General features: G+C 35.3%; 3 protein-coding genes across 3 annotated transcripts; 2 read left to right on the top strand and 1 right to left on the bottom strand.

Annotated features, from left to right (window-relative positions):
- The first annotated feature begins 284 nt into the window (after positions 1-284).
- LOC111013529 (uncharacterized protein C57A10.07) lies at positions 285-4,949 on the top strand. The gene is made up of 3 exons (XM_022287994.2): positions 285-1,355; positions 1,940-2,064; positions 4,308-4,949. The coding sequence occupies exons 1-3, from the start codon at positions 758-760 to the stop codon at positions 4,626-4,628; spliced, it is 1,044 nt and encodes a 347-aa protein (XP_022143686.1). The 5' UTR covers positions 285-757; the 3' UTR covers positions 4,629-4,949.
- Positions 4,950-13,171: 8,222 nt separating this feature from the next.
- Positions 13,172-14,900, bottom strand: LOC111013517 (pathogen-related protein). The gene is made up of 4 exons (XM_022287974.2): positions 14,705-14,900; positions 13,897-14,029; positions 13,511-13,812; positions 13,172-13,413 (listed from the first exon to the last, which is right to left on the bottom strand). The coding sequence occupies exons 1-4, from the start codon at positions 14,840-14,842 to the stop codon at positions 13,264-13,266; spliced, it is 723 nt and encodes a 240-aa protein (XP_022143666.1). The 5' UTR covers positions 14,843-14,900; the 3' UTR covers positions 13,172-13,263.
- A 1,354-nt stretch (positions 14,901-16,254) lies between these two features.
- LOC148208101 (uncharacterized) lies at positions 16,255-18,577 on the top strand. The gene is made up of 3 exons (XM_088119693.1): positions 16,255-16,771; positions 16,986-17,731; positions 17,879-18,577. Exons 1-3 carry the CDS (start codon positions 16,255-16,257, stop codon positions 18,575-18,577), a joined length of 1,962 nt encoding a protein of 653 aa, XP_087975819.1.
- The last annotated feature ends 285 nt before the right edge of the window (positions 18,578-18,862 follow it).

The following is an 18,862-nucleotide window of genomic DNA, read 5'->3' as shown; positions in this document are numbered from 1 at the left end:
TCATTTAATTCACGGACGTGGTCTTATTTTTCATGGCCATGGTACAACTAACAATAACCACGGTCAAACCTCATCCATGAGATATATTTCATTAACACCACAGTTGTGTTAATTCGATCACGCCCGTGGTTTACGATTCGTTTGCGACTTCTTATATGCTTTCCAAATTGAGGCTAAAATAGTAATTTAACCCTTTAACATTGTATTCCAAATAATAAATTAGATCGTTTGAGTCCATTTTTCAAATTGAGGTTATTTTAACAGGGTGAAAACTTTTTTTTTTTGTGTTATTTGTGTCCATTTCCCTACTTTCCTTCCCCCACGGCACATATCTGCGAAAGGTAACGGTAGCAGCACACTCCTGTCGGCGACAAACACAGCGAACTCCTAACAGCAGCGCGACATCATCTCGCGGCGGTATAGTACCTTCTCCGGCGAACCCAGCTAAGATAGACCCAAGCGGCGGCGACTCACGGCGTCAACTCTAATCGACGATTGGACAAGGACGTCACGCACCAGATCGGAGAGAGGGGAAACAAAAAGTCGTAGTGGATTTTTAATTATTTGTCACGCATGGACTGGTGGAATCTCTAGATCGTAGATCTGGTCAGTTTCTTCTACGTTTCATCGAAAAAACTCATTTAATTTGATGATTGATTAAGAAATCAATCTTCCCATATCATCATCTTTCAATTTTCATTTTGGGTATGTTCAATTTAATCCCTTCCCGATACCCATCGCTTGGATTTGCCATATCATGAGCAATTTTTCATATGGGTCCTCGAGTCCCAAGTCCTTCAATGCATATCCGAGAGGAGGGGACTTCGACTTAGAATCTGGAGGAATCCTAAAAAGAATTCGGAAGTCAAAAAGTTCCCCAATCTATCTAATTAGAATGCTCAAATCCGTGGGGAACCATGTCCACTACTATTACAAGCTGCATCCGGTTATAGTTCTGTTCATCTGTTTATCACTTGGGATTACACTTCTCATGATCCTGTCTATGTACGAAAGCCGCTATCGGATGACGAGTTCTTATGGGAAATTGAATGTATATTCCGAGGGATTCCCATTTCCTAAGCTTGAGAATCTTGTAATGGTTGCGGGGCATTCGGTTTATGTCAGTAGTAGCTGTGAGAAAGTTGAGAAGGAAGATTCTTGGGTTCTGGAATCGTATCAGAAGCATCCGGGTCAAGCTGCTACGTTTATCTCACATATTAAAGAGGGGATTGAGATAGCAGCCATGGATGATGCAGCATTGTTGCTGTTCAGTGGTGGGGAGACTAGAAAAAATGCTGGCCCTCGAAGTGAGGCACAGAGTTATTGGGCTGTTGCTGAATCAAAAGGATGGTTTGGTAAATTTTATGGCATTTCTGTAATCTTATTGCTGTTTTTTGCTCGAAAATTAGTCCTCTTTTAGACGTATTTATCATGTTGATAGGTTATCTGAATGATCAAGTTTATGTTTTCAGTTTACCTAGAATCTTTTTGCTGTAATGGTTCTTGATCATATTTAGTTTTCAGTTTTTCCTAGAATCGCTGATGCAGCCCGGTCATTTGGGAACTAATAAATAAAATGAATTTACAAGTCTGAATTAGCTAATGTTATGGCTACTTTTTGTGGCTCTTTTCTATTCAAATATCTTGTGTAATTGCATAATCTACTTCTATCTACCTACTTTTCATCTATTTCAATTTCTTATGTTTAGTTGCACTAAGGGGGAAAAGAAAAGGAATACTCAACATATTGGGGGAGATATTTTATTTCTGAGTGCTTGTTTACTAAGTGCATTCAATTCGGTTTTTCTTTTTCACTAATTCTAAAATTGTAGTCATTCCAAAATACGAGCATTTAATAGTTTATACTTACTTTGGAAAGACCATAGAAACTAAACTTTTACAAATTGCAATTTCTTACAAATTGTGTTGGTCTCTTTAGGCAAGAAAGAGAATGTGAGGTCAAGAGCACTCACAGAGGAGCATGCCAGGGACAGCTTTGAGAATCTTCTATTCAGCGTTTGTCGGTTCCGGGAGCTAACTGGCAAATATCCTCAAAACATTACTGTAAGCCCATTTTACTTGAAGAATTTTTTTGGAGTTGAAATATATGCATTAATCTTTGAGATGAAAGGGAAGTTCCCCGCAGTTGGTAGAGACTAGGTAGAGAGGATTGGACTAGGATAGGAATGCTATTTGGATAGAATTAAGAATATTATCAAGGTATTAAGAATATCATTAGTCCAAAGGGGCTAGGGTAAAGTGAAAGGGAATGAGTTCAAACTCCATGATGACCACCTACCTTAGGAATTAACTCCTATATGTTTTCGGACACCAAATGTTGTAGGGTCAGGCGGCTGCTTCATAAGATTAGTCGAAGTGTTCGTAAGTTGGCATGGACACTCGCAGATATTAAAAAAAACAAGGTAATAAGGATGTATTAGAATTAGTTAGGAAAGTTGTTGAGACAATTTGCTAAAAATAGAGTGAGTGGGAAAAGAGTGAGGGAGACAATTGTTTAGTATGATTTAGGCATAATACTCAAAGAGAGGATGGTCTAAGTATGGTGTTTATTGGTAGTTATTACCGTTCTTTTCTCTTTTATATTCCAATATATTTCTAGTTGTTATGTCAGACTACTAACTTTTCTATGACACCATTGTGTTTCGCCTCCAAGGGGCAGTCTAATTGGAAAAGGCTTGGGGACTCTTGGTCATACTGGCTTAGAAATCTCAAGTTCCAACCTTCTAGTGAGCTTAATATCAAAAATCCTTCATGTCTCCTGAGTCCAGGTCTTGGGGTGGGCGCGGTTGGCCCTAGGTATAGGGGAGCAAAGCTCCGACTCCCAATCATCGGAAAAAAAAATACACCACTGTATGTCGATCACCAATAGAACAAGTAATACAAAATTAAGCAGAATTGATGGATTAAGTGGTAAAGATATTGGTGAGTACCTGAAGCAATAAATTGTTGTATTATTGTGGCTATTGACAGATGGCAACTATCATTAGTTATAAAAGTTGATTTACAGGGGACACGACAAGAATTTCAACAAAACCTCTACTCATTTTCTTAGTAAAGTAGATTAATTTGTTCATTGAATATATTTTTTTTTCTTTTTTAATATGATAAACTGAACTTTTTATTAAGAAAAATGAAAAAAGGCAATACTTCCAAATTCAGGGGCATAAAAAACAGCCCATCTAAATCTAAAGAAAGGGGCTCCAACCTAGCAATACAACACCCCACTGATAATTACCAAAAAAAAAAAAAAAACCTAGAAACTGACCCTCTAAACCAATTGAATAATCTTAGACATGGGAATTCTCGGATTGTAAATTGTTGGGTATTGAAATTGATGAAGTGAGGAGAACTAGTTAATTCGTTGTTTATTAGCACGGCTATAACCTATATGTAATTGTAATAGGCGTTCATGAATAGAACTTTGATATTGGATAGAGTTTTTTCAGTATTATTGGAGAATTGGAATCCTAGGCTGCACTGTTTGGTACCAAAGTGAAGTTCTAGCTATGGCCAATGGCTGCCACCAATGGAACCCAAAAAATCCTGTTGCAGAAGATCACGAAAAGTTCAATATGATACAATCAACTCCCAAGTCAATTCCAGAAATTGTGGGTCAGAAACCTTCAAAAAATTATTATGATAATGAAAGGAAAAATCTATTCTGATCAATGGAAATTTTTGTATTCCTACAAGAAAAAAAAAAGTTCCTCTAGTTACTTGGAATTTTCCCATTTTTCTGTTTTTTTCTCTGTTATATTAATATTCAGTTCAGGGATTTCTTACTACTGGATATGGTTACCCATTTTTGAGAATGGATTCTAGAATTTAGAAAATTGAAGCTGGATTTTCTTTTTCTGACTAGTCAAGGAGCAGTTAAGGGGATAGTGAGGTCACTCCACACTTTGTTGTTATGTTTAATTTTAGGTATGCTGAGTTTGATGGATAGTTCATATCCGGGCTACCAAATTTTGGACTGTAAAGGTTATGTCAATTTCTATTGCTCAGATGGATACTTGTTCAGACCTTCTTTGGCTTATTGGCACTGAGAAGGTGACCCGTGGTCTTTTTTCTCAGGGCTCGAGTTTGCTCAATGAGGCATCCGAGTTCCTCATTCACTCAGAATGTTACCCATTTTGCTGCATTTTCCTCTTTATTATCTACATTGTAGAGTTTTCTTTGCTGCTGGTTCCCATTTTCTGGCCTGTTTGCTTGCTAGTTTACTACTTTGTTAATTTGGTTAACTTTTGTTGTACTGTGAAGTAATTGTTGAACTATTTGAATATCAGGTGGTAAGCTACGATTTTAAAGAGAAGCGATTTGCAACTTTGCACAGGTCAGCCATTAACTTTCCGAAATCGAGGTTCTTTTACACTGGCAAACCGGCTTCAATGACTTCAAAAGAAGCTGCTCTAAAAGGCGAAGCATTGGTTCGAGCTCAGTTCCAAGCCGATCCCTTTGGATGCCAAGGTTCCCTCTACCGCAAAAAGCTCGGAAGAGACCCTTTCCATCGATCGATACCTTATCCCAACGGCTGTCCAGAGATCACAGGCCTTTTCAGATATTGCAGAGCAGCTCCTTATCCTGGATCCCTGCCGTGGACTACATGAGGCTGGCTTATCGGCATGTTATCGCTTCTGGAGTTTATACTGTGGACTGATGATTTTTGCCTAAACAACCAGGTTAGATCTAACATTCTTAATGGGAACACAACGCACCATGATATTTTAAAATCTAAAGCATGTCTTCATATATAGAGAGATGGAAAAATGATAATTTTTTTGACAACATTATGTAGGATAGTGTTTACAAATGCTGCTATCAATGTAATCTGAGAACCTTTTCTACATTGTTTGTTGTTACTATGTTGTCCAAACTTTACTTTATAGCCATATAATAATCATGAATGTAAAATTTTGTTTAAGTTACAACCTTTCTAACTTATTGAATATATATAATTTATGAGTTATGGAATTATGGATGCCACCACTCCTAGCTCCTTCCTATTTTAGGTCATGCTAAATATATATTAAACATTACATAATCGAAATTTTCAGTTTTGTCCTTAAATCTCCTAAAATTCTCAATATTAACCTTACTATATTAAAAACTTTAAGTTAGGTCCTAATCTGTTAAAATTTATGAACAAAGAGTTGATATGTTATTACATTTTAGTTTTATAAACATAATTGTACTGGTGAGGATGTAGAAGAAATGAGTTTTGTTGATGGGCGAGACAAATTTTGCAAATGAGAAAATACATTTTTGGTCCCGTAAGTCCAAAATGGGCACTTTTAGTCTATAAGGTTTGAATTTGATGTCCATGTGGTCCTTGAAGTTTTAAAATGGATACTTTTGGTCTCTAAATTATCGACTTGACAAAATATATTAATTTAATAATATATTTTTGAATAGTTGGACTTCTCTTTTGGGTTCATGTGTCCAAGATTGATAGAGATTCTATTTCTCAATAACCAACTAATAAATAAATAATAATAATAAATAAAGAGTAGTAGTCCAATCATTAAAAAATATATTATTAAATTGATATATTTTGTCTAGTCAATAATTTAAGAGTCAATATTAAAAAAAAAAGTCACATCATTTTAATATTGGTCAACCAAAAGTAGTTCAGAGACCATTCAGACCAATTTCTTAAACTTCAAGGATTCAAAATGTCCACTTTGAAACTACGTAGGATGAAGTGGGATGAAGCCTTAGTGGATATAGCTAGTGTGCCGAGAATGTGGCTCGAGCGTAGTAGGTCCGGACGCCTAGCATGAAGCAGCCTTCTCTGGTGGCGGCACTATACCGTCAGTATAGTATCTCTCTAGCTTCAAGTATATATAAAACGTAGTTAGCAGAGGTCAGTCTGTCTGGCGTTCCCTCGCGTAAAGGGCGACTTTGGCATCGGCTCTCTCTCGTTAGGTAATTATTGAGGCGAATGCAGCTCTCTTGGAAGTCCGTTTCCAAGTGTGTTTTTTTTCCCCAACTTTTATATGCCAAATAGGGAAATCCAAGTGACATTAGGTGTTCAAATATGTTAATAAAAAACACTAGGGATTCTAAATCTTTTAAAAATTCTCAATATTATCCTTACTATATTCAAACTTTTAAGGTAGGCCTAAGAGAATTTGTTAACAAAAAGTCGATATTTTATCGAATTGTTGTTTTATAATCATAATTTGGACATGAAAACAATCATAATTTGGACATGTTTGGACATCATTACTCGGAAGAATTGAGTTTTGTTAATGGACAAATTAGATTTTACAACTGAGCACGTTTACTTCAACGTGTTAAAGTGTCCAAATATATAAAACAATAATTAAATGATATATTATTTTTGTGAACAAATTTTAACAATTTATTTATATATTTTTTTATGGAATGATCTAATTGAGAATTATTTTATAACTTAGGATAAAATTTAGAACTTTAAAGATATTAAAGATGAAATTGAGAAATATTTAAAAAATTAACAAAAATATCAATGGATAAAAATTTAATGTGCCGTTAGGAGGGTAAGCAAAAAGTCTTTGCTCAAAGTTTCCCACTTTTGGAAAATTGGGGCTCAATAGGGGAAGGGAAGGTTGAATTGGACTCATAGTTTACTAGTCAAAAGGTAGGCCAGGCCAAGATTTTTGCTGCAAATCTAATATAATTTAATTAATAATAATTAAAAAAACAATCACTCCCAGAAAAAAAGGGTTAAATATATATTTTAGTCTTTTTTAAAATTTAATCTCGATGGTTTAAAAAGTTTCAATTTAGTTTATTATGTTTTAACATTTTTCAGCTTTGTTATTTTGTGAATGTTAAAATTTACCGATAATAAATTTACCAAACATGATATTTAATTTTAAAAATTTCTATCACCATCTTAGAAATTTGGATTAGGAATTAGATTCCTATTTTAAATTTCTCTTAATTGACCTAATATTATAAGTTCGTAATGATCTAATTTTATCATTTATTGACAGAGACTAAATTAGAAAATGATAATGCATAATAGACTAAGAGTGTGTTTGAGAGTGATTTTTGTCATTTTGTCATTGTCAAAATCACTCCCCTTTTTATTGATCTGTTTGACAAAATTAAAAAATTGATTTCAGGAAAGTTTAAATTAATTTTTAAGAAATTCTGATTTTGTAAAATCAATTATATTTAAATCTTTTTTTTTTAATCCGAAGCCCACTCTAAATTTAAAAAATGTCAAAATATTAGAAACTAAAATTTATTATAGCGATTTTTTGCAAGTGGCTATTTAATTAAAATATTATTATTTAAATTAGATCAAAATCTTGGCCTGGCCAACCAATAAACTAGCAACCTTTGACCAGTAAACTAGTCTGTCTAAAATTCAACCAATTTTCTCCTTTCACTGTGAGCCCAAATTTTCAAAAAGTGGGAAGCACCTGACCGAGACATTTTGCCGCCTCATGTTGGTACGTTGACGTTTCGACATTGAAACAATGAATCGACACTTTCGTTTGCATTTTAAAATTTGATAAGATATAATATATATATATTTCAGACTTATCCATCAACATCAATATTTTTATAAATAAAATCTTGATATCCTCGTGGACATTGCTATTTAAAATCTTGTTCATAATATAAGATTAGGAAAAAGTTTTTTTTTTTTTTTTCTTATCTTTATTCTTAATAGTTGGAATTTTGAAAAATAATTCTTTTTATCTTTATATTTAGCTTTAAACTTTTAATATAATTAAATTAAATTCTAAACTTGTGATAAATTTAATGCATCAAATCTAAATTAGGTAATTAGTCACAAACCAGCCAATAAATCGTATGAGATTCAACTAGGAAACCACTAAAAATGCAATTGCAAAAATGCCTCAATCCCAAGACTTTAACCTCACTAATTCAAGTTTCAATTTAATTTGATGATTTATTAAAAAAAAAAGAATCAATTTGATGATTTTAAAATTTACTCATTGAAACAAGTATAGAAATAAAAAGTAATGAGTTTCTCGTCTCCCAGTTTCACAAGTTTTGGTGTAGGTTTTGTCCTGGGTGTAAAGGGATAAAAACAGATATAACCAACTTAAAAATAGGAAAATTTTTATTAATTTTTTAACTACGAAATTACTCCCTAAAATGATTTCAAAATAAATATATTATTGTCCCCTTTTTTTTATAGGGAATCATACCTATACTTTTCTCTAACTACCACCTTTATAGATAATTCAAATATGGTTAAAATCTTACTAACTCAAATATTTTTCTAATAAATTTTCAAGAGAATTACACTGACAAATCTAAAAAAAATCATTAAAGAATAAAATCGTTATCGAAAATGGTACTAAAAATCTTAAAGAAATATAATAAACGTCAATAAACAAAATGTAATTAGAAACACAAGTACTTAGACCCAAAACAATGTAGTTAGAAACAGAAATACTAAGATCCAAACAAAATACTAAAATCAGAAACAAATAGATGAACACGGAACATATGAACAAATAACAAATATGATGAACAGAGGAACAAATAACAAATACGACGAACGAAGTAACAAATAACAAATACGAGGAACGGAGTAACAAATAACAAATATGACGAACAGATGAACAAATAACGAATACGATAAACGGTTAATAAAAAATGTGAACAAATAAGGTCAACATATAACTCAGAAATAAGCTGTATTTTTTTGAACAATTAATACAAAAAAAAATATAAAAAGCATTATACGAAACTCAACATATAGGCATCTCTCTCCTCCGTTACCCGCCGCCCCACTTGCAACAAGCTTTATCACCCACGGCGTTGCTCCACCGTTGGTTCCCTCGCCCAACAAGATCTTTCTTCCTTAGAAGTGTCAAAATCAAATCTGCAAAATAGTTAGAAAAATACGAATGAATATTTTTTATTATCAAATATCATTTAGTCATTTTTCAAAACCGGATGATAAATAGGGACACCTATTGTAAATTCTCTTTATTTGGATGAGTTAGGGTATATTTGATATTGTTGAGAGTAAATTTACCAAGCAAGCACGAACTCAAGTAAGACCCCATTTCGGATGTGGACCAGGGAAGAACACAGCTAAAACAAGCCAAATGAAGGTAAAATTCCATATTGGACGACTTATAAGTGCACAACCACCTCATCCCACATTGGGCAGTTTATAGGTGTGCAAACACCTTCGCGCCATATTGAGCGACTTATAGGTGCACAACCACCTACGCCCTATATTGGGTGGCTTATAGGTGTACAGCCACCTCCGCGTCATATTTAGCAACTTATAGGTCGACTTCACTTCAGCTATCATTATAGGTTGGTTATAGCTTGGCCTATAGGTCGACCTAAATAGGTCACACCATGGTGCAGGTTGGCGCAAATAAGAGGTATGCTGCCACCATGTGTTCACACTACCACATGTGCTATAAATAGAAAGGTCCTTGACCTTTCAAGGTTCGTCATTTCCTCTTAAGTCGCCCCTTACTTCTCTCCTCTTAAGCTCATATATTAATTTAAGCATCGGAGTGTGGTAGATTGGTACCATGTCGGCATCCACCCACTTTTCTTTTTGCAGGTCGTTTTTGCCTCACAAAGCCAAGATCTCGTGAAGACTATCAACTCTCTCGGTCTTCCAAACAACAAGATCTCGTCATTCCCCTATTCATAACCTATCGGGTCTCGATTTTTCCTAGCTAGACCCAACGTCTCGTTGATCACTCGACGGTTAATTTGGTTCACCGACTCTCAGTTCGATTAACTTCCCAACAATTGCTTCAACATATATGTAGTTTCGATTATGTTTCTTGTTTTTAAATTTACCAAGTCAAATGGATTCAATATTTATTTTGTGGATTTGTTTTTAACCCATTGTTTAGGTTTTGCAATCCTAGCATTGAAATTCAACTTTTGCTTGAGTTTGAGATTCGAACCTCTGAACTTTTTATCGATAATATATGTGTTAACCAGTTGACTTATGTTTTGGTTGGTTTATATAAATTGAATGACATAAAATTTGTTAATTAATTTAAAAAATTAAGGGAAATTTCACTCCATTACATGCCTGACTTAATTTAATATGTATTTATAAAAATATCACAACTTTTTATTATTTTTCAAATATGGCGTAAGTCTGACATGTTAGTGTATTTTACGTCACATTTAACTTGGACTTTGATTTGAATTATTTCATTTTTGTTAAATTTTGAACTTTTATGCTGCATTTAAAAATACATATTTTATTTTATGTTATTTATTTAAATGTCACACAAATTAATTAATTATATCTTATATTAAAATAGATATTTAATAGATAATTACCACTATTTATAAAAATATACTGGACATACTTTGAATAACTTTTTAAATTGGTGTACAATTTTTAAATCTACTATTAAATATATACTCAAATTTTCATTTAATTTTTTATTTTCAAATTTCCGCTTTCATATCATAAACTTTTTATTACAAAGTAAAAGTATTCCACCAACCATGAGAGTTAATTAGGGATGTTGCAAATATAGCAAAAAATAATAGTTGATCGTAAATATAGCAACTGCTTTTCTAATTTGCAAATATATATAGCAAAAAACGAATACCTAGCTCAAATGAAAGAACAATAGTTGATTTTACCCCTCTCGTTAATATACCTAATTTGAAGTATATTAGTGATATACTTCATATTAGGTATATCAACAATATCAGTGATATACTCGAAATGAATAATATCACTAATGTACTCAAACCTACAATATTACTTAATCCAAAATCTTCAAATCGAAGAAGAATTATCAATAATATATCTAACATAAAATATATCATTCATACATTTAGTGTGACAAATATATGTCATAAGTGTACAAGTTATATAAGTGATATATATAAAATAAAGTATATCACTGATATACTTGATATATTAATTATTAAGAAACCTGCAATATTACTTAAGCTAAAATTTTCATCCAAAGAAGATTTCGTTTCGTGATATACCTAATACGAAGTATATCATTCATATATTTTTTGTGATTAACATACTTCATGTTAGTTATATCAAATATATCAGTGATATATTTTATATTAAATATATTAGTTATATAAGTGATATACATAAAATGAAGTAACTGAAGTAACAGATATACTTTACGTATCAATAAAAAAAACCTATAATTCTACTTAAATCAAAATCTTCAACTCGAAAAAGATTTATCAATGATATGCTTAATATGAAGAAATATATCACTCATACATATATTTAGTCATGTACTTGATATTCTTCATATTCGGTATATAAATTATATCACTGATATACCTAATATGAAATGACAAAATTGAAATAACAAAGAAAAAGAAATTTTGATTAAGATTTTTTTATTGTATTTGCAAAATTAAAAAATTGTTGCTATATTTGCAAATATGACAAATACTTTTGCTACCCATTAAAAATACTCATTTAGTTATCCCACCTTGGAGATGGGGTTTTCAATTCTTAAGAGATCAATAAAAAGAGGAGAAAGATCTCAAAGTGAGCATAGTTTAACGGTAATTGGTAATTGGTATATATCTCCAACGTTAGAAATTCGATCCCCCACCTTTACATATTGTACTAAAAAAAAGGAGACAGAGGAGAGAGATATGCCTTGATTTCCAACATATAATTAATGTCTAAATTATTTTAATTAAATTGTATTTCGTGATTAATTAAGAGAATATTATTTTTTAATGAATTATAATTATTTTTTTAATTAAATTTGACAATATATTACATTTAGTATTATCTTTGATTAATACTTGAATATCAATTTCAAAAACTTATGTTAACTTTAATTGAACCTAAAGGCTAAACATACACAATGATCCCTAATCTTGAATCAAATTCTCAAGTTGGTCTCTAGTCTTCAAAATTTTCAATCTTTTTTCTTTTTTTTTTATTGAAACACAAAAAATTTCAATATTAATCTAATGTATTAAAAGTTCTTTTAGGTAAAACGGTTAAAAGTTGTCTAACAAATAGTTGATATCTTTTATAGCTAGACAGGTCAGGCATGTCACACTTAGAATTAGGGGTGTTCAAAAACTCCGGTGACCTGAAGAACCCAGACAACTTTATTTGGGTTGGGTTGGTTTGTTAGGAGAATCAAAAATTCAGTTTGATTGGTAGGTTGAAGGATTTTTCCCGGTTCAACCCAAACCGAACCAATACCAAATTATTAAAATATATATATACACATCTTTTAGGGTTTTAGTTTCCCTCAATCCCACCTTCCTGTCTCACTTCTTCTCCCTCATCTCCTTCATCCCACCTTCCCTCCATTGTCCCACCTCCCCTCCTTTCCCTTCATTTCCCTCCCCCGTCTTCTCCCACATTTCCTTTCCCCTTCTCTTCTTCTCCTCCCCCTTCGTCTCCCTCATCCCTCGTTTTCCCTATCTTTCGTCTCCCTCCCACTCCCTTCTCGATCTTTGCCGTTTCCTCTTTACATTATTTTATTTTTCTTCATCTCCCTCATCCTGCCTCTCCACCGTCGCCTCCGCCATCTCTTCCTCTCCCTCCTGTCTCGTCTCCTTCCCGTTAAAAATTTCAACTCGAAAATATAAGGGTTGGGTTGCAACACTAAATCGAGTAGCAGAACTAATCAACCGGTCCAAAAAATTCCTGTAACCCAACCCGTGAACACCCTACTTAGAATAAATGAATTTTGATGAGCAAGTTAATTTTCATGTGTCAAGTGTGAGTCTCGTGTCTAAATATGTTCATAAAACAATAATTTAACGTTTCGTCTAATTTTTTATTAAATTATTTTTTACGAAATGATCCAATTTAATATCTTTTATTCATTAAGAATAAAATTGAGAATTTTTAAAGATTAAGAAAAATATCTAAAAGATTAGAAGGGTTAGGTTTAGACTTTAGTTTCAGTTAAGCTTTTATCTTTAATAGTTTAGTTTTCACACTAACAAAAATATCAAATTACATCCTAAACTAGATCTGAATCATGAGTCTATCACCAACTTATGAAATTACATATTTATTGAACAAACATTGACTGATTTTACCTAACTTAACAAATAAGTGCATAGCTAGACAAAAGAGAATAGAGAGAATAGAATCAAAAAATCACAAAGGACAAACAAGAGTCTATCACACCATAATGATATTAAATCACCAATAAATCTAAAAATTTATGTTGATATATAAATTAAGATAAATTTAATCATTTAATATCTTAACAACATATTATAATAATTCAAAGGTTTTGTCCACTATCCCAAATTCTTGAGGATTGGGCAGCCTGAAATTTCCTTCCCCTTCTCAACAGAATCATCCAAGATAGGACCCTTCACAAGAGGCCCAAGCAACTCTGCTGGATCATAAAACATCTCCACCTTCACTATCTTCTTATTCTCATCCAACTACAAAAATCCAAAACCAAAGCTCAACATTATTATGAATACATACTTTGGGTATTTAATGTTGTGATCAAAGGATGAACTTTTCATTTCCTTTTACCTCAAAGATTCCAATGCCATAGAGTTCAACCATTTCACCTGTGGGAGCATGCCCTTTGTAAGGGCCTTCCATGAACGCCCAATGCCTGAACTTGTACACGATCACTGGTGGCCCCGCGTAGACCCTAACGACCTCGAGGGCGAACCCACGGGGGAAAGTTGTCGTGAAAAGCTTATTAGATGTCTCTGCGGTTTCCTCTTCGAGGTTGTACAGTCTGTACTTTGCGGGAAGAGAGGTTTGAAGCGAAGCGTTGTACCCACCGCCTAACTTCCGCTTCTCCTCCAAGGTTATGGGCTTCCTTCCTGGAAAAACGACATGAAAATTGAAAGTTTAGAGGGAAAAACCAGTTGAAAAACAAGAGTGTTTGTTGGATTGGAGATTAGTACCATTGAGACTGAAAGTTACTTTCTTGGGATCCATTATTTTGAAGTCCTCAGGTACCACTTTGTTGATATTCTCCACTTCCCAATTCTTGACCAAGTTTTGCACCTCTTCCTCCAGAGATCCAGGAGGCCAAATCTTCCAAACACCAAGTAGATAGGATATAATTTCCAAAAACTTTTTAGACTATAAACATTTTTAGAAGAAATTCTAATATATGCTTTGTTTAAAAGTATCATGTTTGACTATGTAGTCCCAACATCATAATAAGTCTGAAAAAAAATCATGTCAAATCTCATTCTTGATGATGGCACAAACATGCCTGTAATATTAATTAAAGTATTTGAACACTTATATCGGTAGTTTAAATCTCATTACGATTTAATAACGTTTAATGAACTTTAAAATGATTTGATTTTATTCTAATTTAGTCCATAAATTTTAAAATGTCAATTTTAGTCTTAGAACTAAAAAAGGAAAGATTTGCCATTATTTGATGGTTAATTGTTAGACTTCCAATATGCATACTAACCCATCGTATACTAGCCACATAGGTTATAAATAATCTAGATATTAGGTATTATAATAATAACAAAAATTAATATAGTTATTCTTTGAATGTTTAAGAATTAAAATGGAAATTATACGATCAAAACTTGCCATTGTTTATGAAATTTAAACATTTTCTAAGCAATTCTAGTCAAACAGGGAAACATCACAATAAATTTCAAAAAGTGTTTGTAATCAACAACACATAACTCGGATACTATATAAAAGTTGTGTTGTCTTAAACTATATTGTGTGGGGATTCACCTTAGTTCTTCCTTGTTCAAAGAGGTTGTTGACAGCTTCATAGTTGGGAGGAGCTCCAAATTTCCAAGTGGTGTTCTTCTCTACGTCCCCATTGAGCAGCCAACGATATGGATCTTCCTTAGCTCCACTTGAAGCCATAGTTTTAACTTCTTTTTTTTTTTCCTGATATTTCTGAACAAATTAAAAGTTGAACTCAAATCCCCAATTATATAATCGGAAAGAAGAGTGACTTTTTACTTCTCTTTTTGTTGTCTGTGTATACAAAAATGGGCCGCCGCAGAAGAAAAGTTGATGGCCATTGCCATCGTTAATATGTCACTGATAACGTCATGTTGCTTTATAATCACCATCCTAGCAACTTCTTACAAGATATCTTGGAAAGTCTTTTTTTTTTTTAATTTATTTTTGAGAAAAATATTTTTTTGATTGGTGAAGTTTGGAGTAGGCATCTATTTGGTATCTAAAATTTCAATAATAGACACTTGGTTTAACTAGAATGTCTATTTAGTTACCAAAATTTTAAAATGTACAATTTTATTTCAAAATGGCTTTTTAATTCTTTTGACCGATAGTTGACCCTTCTGTGTTTTTCTAAAAGAATGAATTTTTAAAGAAATAATGTAGTTTGAAAATAGAGTTTTTGCCCATAGTGAACCAGTACTGCATAATGAATATTATGTTAATTATTTACAAAACCAGGTGTCAAGATTTGAATCAGAATATTTTGTTTCCAAATTGTCCCTCTTAATTTAATTTATTTGTATTTAAATATTTTTTATTTAATGCAAATCAAATCTTACGCATTTTTTTTAGTAATTGATTTTAAATATTGTTATGGAGAACAAAAACGACCTGAAACGGGACAAGGAGTTGAAATCTGAGATCATTGATTGGGGGAGACCGGCCCGTGACGTAACGGGCCGGCCCAAAGAGCGACCTAACGCCGGGGCAGAGAACGAGGAAAGCGACTGGCGGAGAACTAACCGGGTCGAGAGGGCTCGGTCCCGACCCCTGCTCGGTCCCGACCCCTGCTCGGTCCCGACCCCTTCTCGGTCCCGACCCCTGCTCGGCCCGCGGCCCAGCCCATGAATCTCCTACCTACAATCTACGATCCCTCGGGCCCTGCGGAGCCGAATTAGGGTTTGGCTACGAAGGTTCTGGAATCATGTTCACGGCTATAAGTAGCAGTGAGATCCAACCTTGAAGGGGGGTGACTAATCCTTAGCTAATTATTTTCTCAACTCTCTCTCGCTAACTTAAGCATCGGAGCCCGTGTGACTAAGGTCACACCGGTTTAGATCGGTTTGATTTTGCAGGTATCGGTTCCCTTATTATCGAGTTTGGTGTGTGCGAGAAGAAGAGCCGGAGGGTCAAAATCCACGCATCAACAATTGGCGCCGTCTGTGGGGAACGATACAGTAAAGCGAGCTGTGTCGAAGCGAAATCCCGATCTGAGGTGAAATTTCGATCCGAGGCGTGTAGAGTACAGCGGCTGACCATTCAGGCGAGGTAGGACCGAGCCTTGATCGTCGACTTGGTTCGAAAGCGACATGAATCCTGATGAGAGCCATCGGTGCTTCGAAAAGAAGAGCCTGAAAGAAGCGGCCGATCACTTAGATGAGGCAAGACCGAGACCTGATCGTCAAGTTAATCCGACCACCCTTGACGGAAGAGAACTAACGTCGGGCCTGAATAAAGCGACAGACCTCTCGGGAAAGGCAAGGTCGAGCCCTGGTTATCGTCTTAATCCGACCACCCTTGATAGGGGAGAACCAGCGACGGGCCTGAATAAAGCGACAGACCTCTCGGGAAAGGCAAGGCCGAGCCCTGATCATCAACTTAATTCGACCACCCTTGACAGGGGAGAACCGGCTGAGGAGGTAGAATCTGTCCCTCTGATAGCCGAAGATCGACGGGTCAACATCGGAACCAAGTTGGGGAATGAGGAAAGAGAAAGTCTTATAAACTTCCTCAGAAGCAACGCCGATGTGTTCGCATGGTCACTGGAGGACATGCCGGGAATCGATCGAGGAGTTATGGTACATCGACTCAACGTTGACGAGAGCTGTAGAGCTCAGCGAATACGACATTCACTATAAGCCAAGAGCTGCCATGAAAGGGCAGGCTGTGGCAGATTTCATAGCGGAATTAACACCAACAGAACCTCAAGTATATAGTATCGACCCACAAGTGGTTGAGGAAGAGCAACTCTGAACACTCTACGTAGATGGGTCCTCAAATTTTCAAGGATGTGGGTCAGGACTCTTACTAATCTCTCCAGATAAAGAAAGATTCAAATATGCGCTGCGATTCAACTTTCATGCATCCAACAACGAAGCCGAGTATGAAGCTCTACTAGCAGGACTAAAAGTGGTCAGGTACGTTGGGGTCAGGAACATACTGATACTCAGTGATTCACAGCTGATTGTAGGTCAGGTGAGAGAGGAGTTCCAGGCTAGAGAACCGCGAATGGCGAAATACCTTTCACAGGTAAGAAACCAGCTCAAACAGTTCCCAAAATATGAGATTCGACAAATTCCACGTGCTCAAAACGTCAACGCCGATGCGTTAGCTCGACTAGCTGCAGCTTATGAAACCGACCTAGGCAGAACTGTACCGGTCGAGATTTTACCTGGGCCAAGCATAGAAGCTCAGGAAGCCATGGATATCGACGATCAAGGGCAATCAGAAGAAAACTGGAAGATCCCTTTGATCAAATATTTGAGACACGGGATCCTGCCTACTGAAAAGATAGAGGCCCAGCAGCTACAACGACGAGCGGCCAGATATGTGCTTAAAGACGACAATCTGTACAAAAGAGGCTACTCGTTGCCGCTTTTAAAATGTCTAACGCCCGATGAAGCCGACTACGTCATGAGAGAGATACATGAGGGTGTTTGTGGGAGCCATTCTGGAGCACGATCCCTAAGTCACAAAATAGTTCGACAAGGGTACTACTGGCGGACTATGCTGAATGACACGAAGCAATTCACCAAAAAATGCGACAAATGCCAACGATTTGCAACAGTACCTAGACAACCGTCAGAGCCTCTAACAAGCATAATGAGTCCTTGGCCCTTTGCTCAGTGGGGAATAGACCTTATAGGGCTTCTCCCACTAGGAAAGGGCCAGACCAAATTTGCAGTAGTGGCAGTCGATTATTTTACTAAATAGGCCGAAGCCAAGGCCCTAGTGACAATTACTAAGAAAAAGATCACTGACTTCATCTGGAAGAACATAATTTGCCGCTTCGGAATACCCTACACCATTATCAGTGATAATGGGAAGCAGTTCGACAATGCTGCCTTTCGAGAATTTTGCAGGGAGTTGGGCATTAAGCACATCTGTTCCTCGCCAGCACATCCGCAGGCTAATGGGCAAGTTGAAGCAGTCAACAAAATCATCAAAAGAACTCCGAAGACCAGATTAGAAAAGCTCAAAGGGTTGTGGGCAGAGGAACTTCCCAACGCGTTATGGGCCTATAGAACAACACCTTGTACTTCGATAGGAGAAACGCCATTTTCATTATCATTTGGCTCTGAAGCAGTAGTGCCAGTCGAAATTGGACTCCCCTCCCCAAGGGTAGAGCAGTTCAGTCTACTTGACAACAACGAATCCGTAAAGCTCAACCTCGACCTATTAGAAGAACATCGAGAAACAGCACGGCTACGAACGGCTGAATACAAAAATCGAATAGCTCGATACTACAACTCAAAGGTTAAGAAACGTGACTTTAAAGAAGGTGATCTGGTGTTAAGAAAGGTTATGCCCAGTACTAAAGATTCAACTAGCGGTGCGTTCGGGCCGACATGGGACGACCCATACAAAGTCACTAAAGTGGTGCGAATAGGCACTTATGCTTTAGAACACTAACGGGGGAAGGCCTTACTACATCCATGGCACGCCCAACACCTCAAAAGATACTACCACTAGTTCGACATATTTCTCGACATTTCTATGTTTCTCCATTATTTGGACCAACTAAGCTTATTGTAACTAAATCTTCGACAGGACGATCTTCCTGCTAATAAAGTATTCGACATTCGACGTGATACTTGAGTTTTTATGTTCATCCTGAAATAAGTTTCTCAAGCAGGGGGCATCATATGAATATCTACATATCTACGACCTGAATATCTACATATCTACGACCAATAA

The sequence above is a fragment of the Momordica charantia genome, assembly GCF_013281855.1.
Source record: "Momordica charantia cultivar OHB3-1 chromosome 11 unlocalized genomic scaffold, Mcharantia_2.0 BLBB01000011.1, whole genome shotgun sequence".
NCBI classification, from domain to species: Eukaryota; Viridiplantae; Streptophyta; class Magnoliopsida; order Cucurbitales; family Cucurbitaceae; genus Momordica; species Momordica charantia.
This window is presented reverse-complemented; position numbering and strand designations above follow the sequence as displayed.

What these genes read in the sequence shown, in the direction of transcription:
- LOC111013529 (XM_022287994.2), top strand. Translation starts at nt 758, where the DNA reads ATGAGCAATTTTTCATATGGGTCCTCGAGTCCCAAGTCCTTCAATGCA. An exon ending in TGAATCAAAAGGATGGTTTG is followed by an intron (nt 1,356 to 1,939) that starts GTAAATTTTATG and finishes TGGTCTCTTTAG; the next exon opens with GCAAGAAAGAGAATGTGAGG. An exon ending in AATATCCTCAAAACATTACT is followed by an intron (nt 2,065 to 4,307) that starts GTAAGCCCATTT and finishes TTTGAATATCAG; the next exon opens with GTGGTAAGCTACGATTTTAA.
- LOC111013517 (XM_022287974.2), bottom strand. Translation starts at nt 14,842, where the DNA reads ATGGCTTCAAGTGGAGCTAAGGAAGATCCATATCGTTGGCTGCTCAAT. An exon ending in AGTAACTTTCAGTCTCAATG is followed by an intron (nt 13,813 to 13,896) that starts GTACTAATCTCC and finishes TCGTTTTTCCAG; the next exon opens with GAAGGAAGCCCATAACCTTG. An exon ending in ATGGCATTGGAATCTTTGAG is followed by an intron (nt 13,414 to 13,510) that starts GTAAAAGGAAAT and finishes GGATTTTTGTAG; the next exon opens with TTGGATGAGAATAAGAAGAT.
- LOC148208101 (XM_088119693.1), top strand. Translation starts at nt 16,255, where the DNA reads ATGAATCCTGATGAGAGCCATCGGTGCTTCGAAAAGAAGAGCCTGAAA. An exon ending in ACTCAACGTTGACGAGAGCT is followed by an intron (nt 16,772 to 16,985) that starts GTAGAGCTCAGC and finishes TAATCTCTCCAG; the next exon opens with ATAAAGAAAGATTCAAATAT. An exon ending in AATGCCAACGATTTGCAACA is followed by an intron (nt 17,732 to 17,878) that starts GTACCTAGACAA and finishes TTTACTAAATAG; the next exon opens with GCCGAAGCCAAGGCCCTAGT.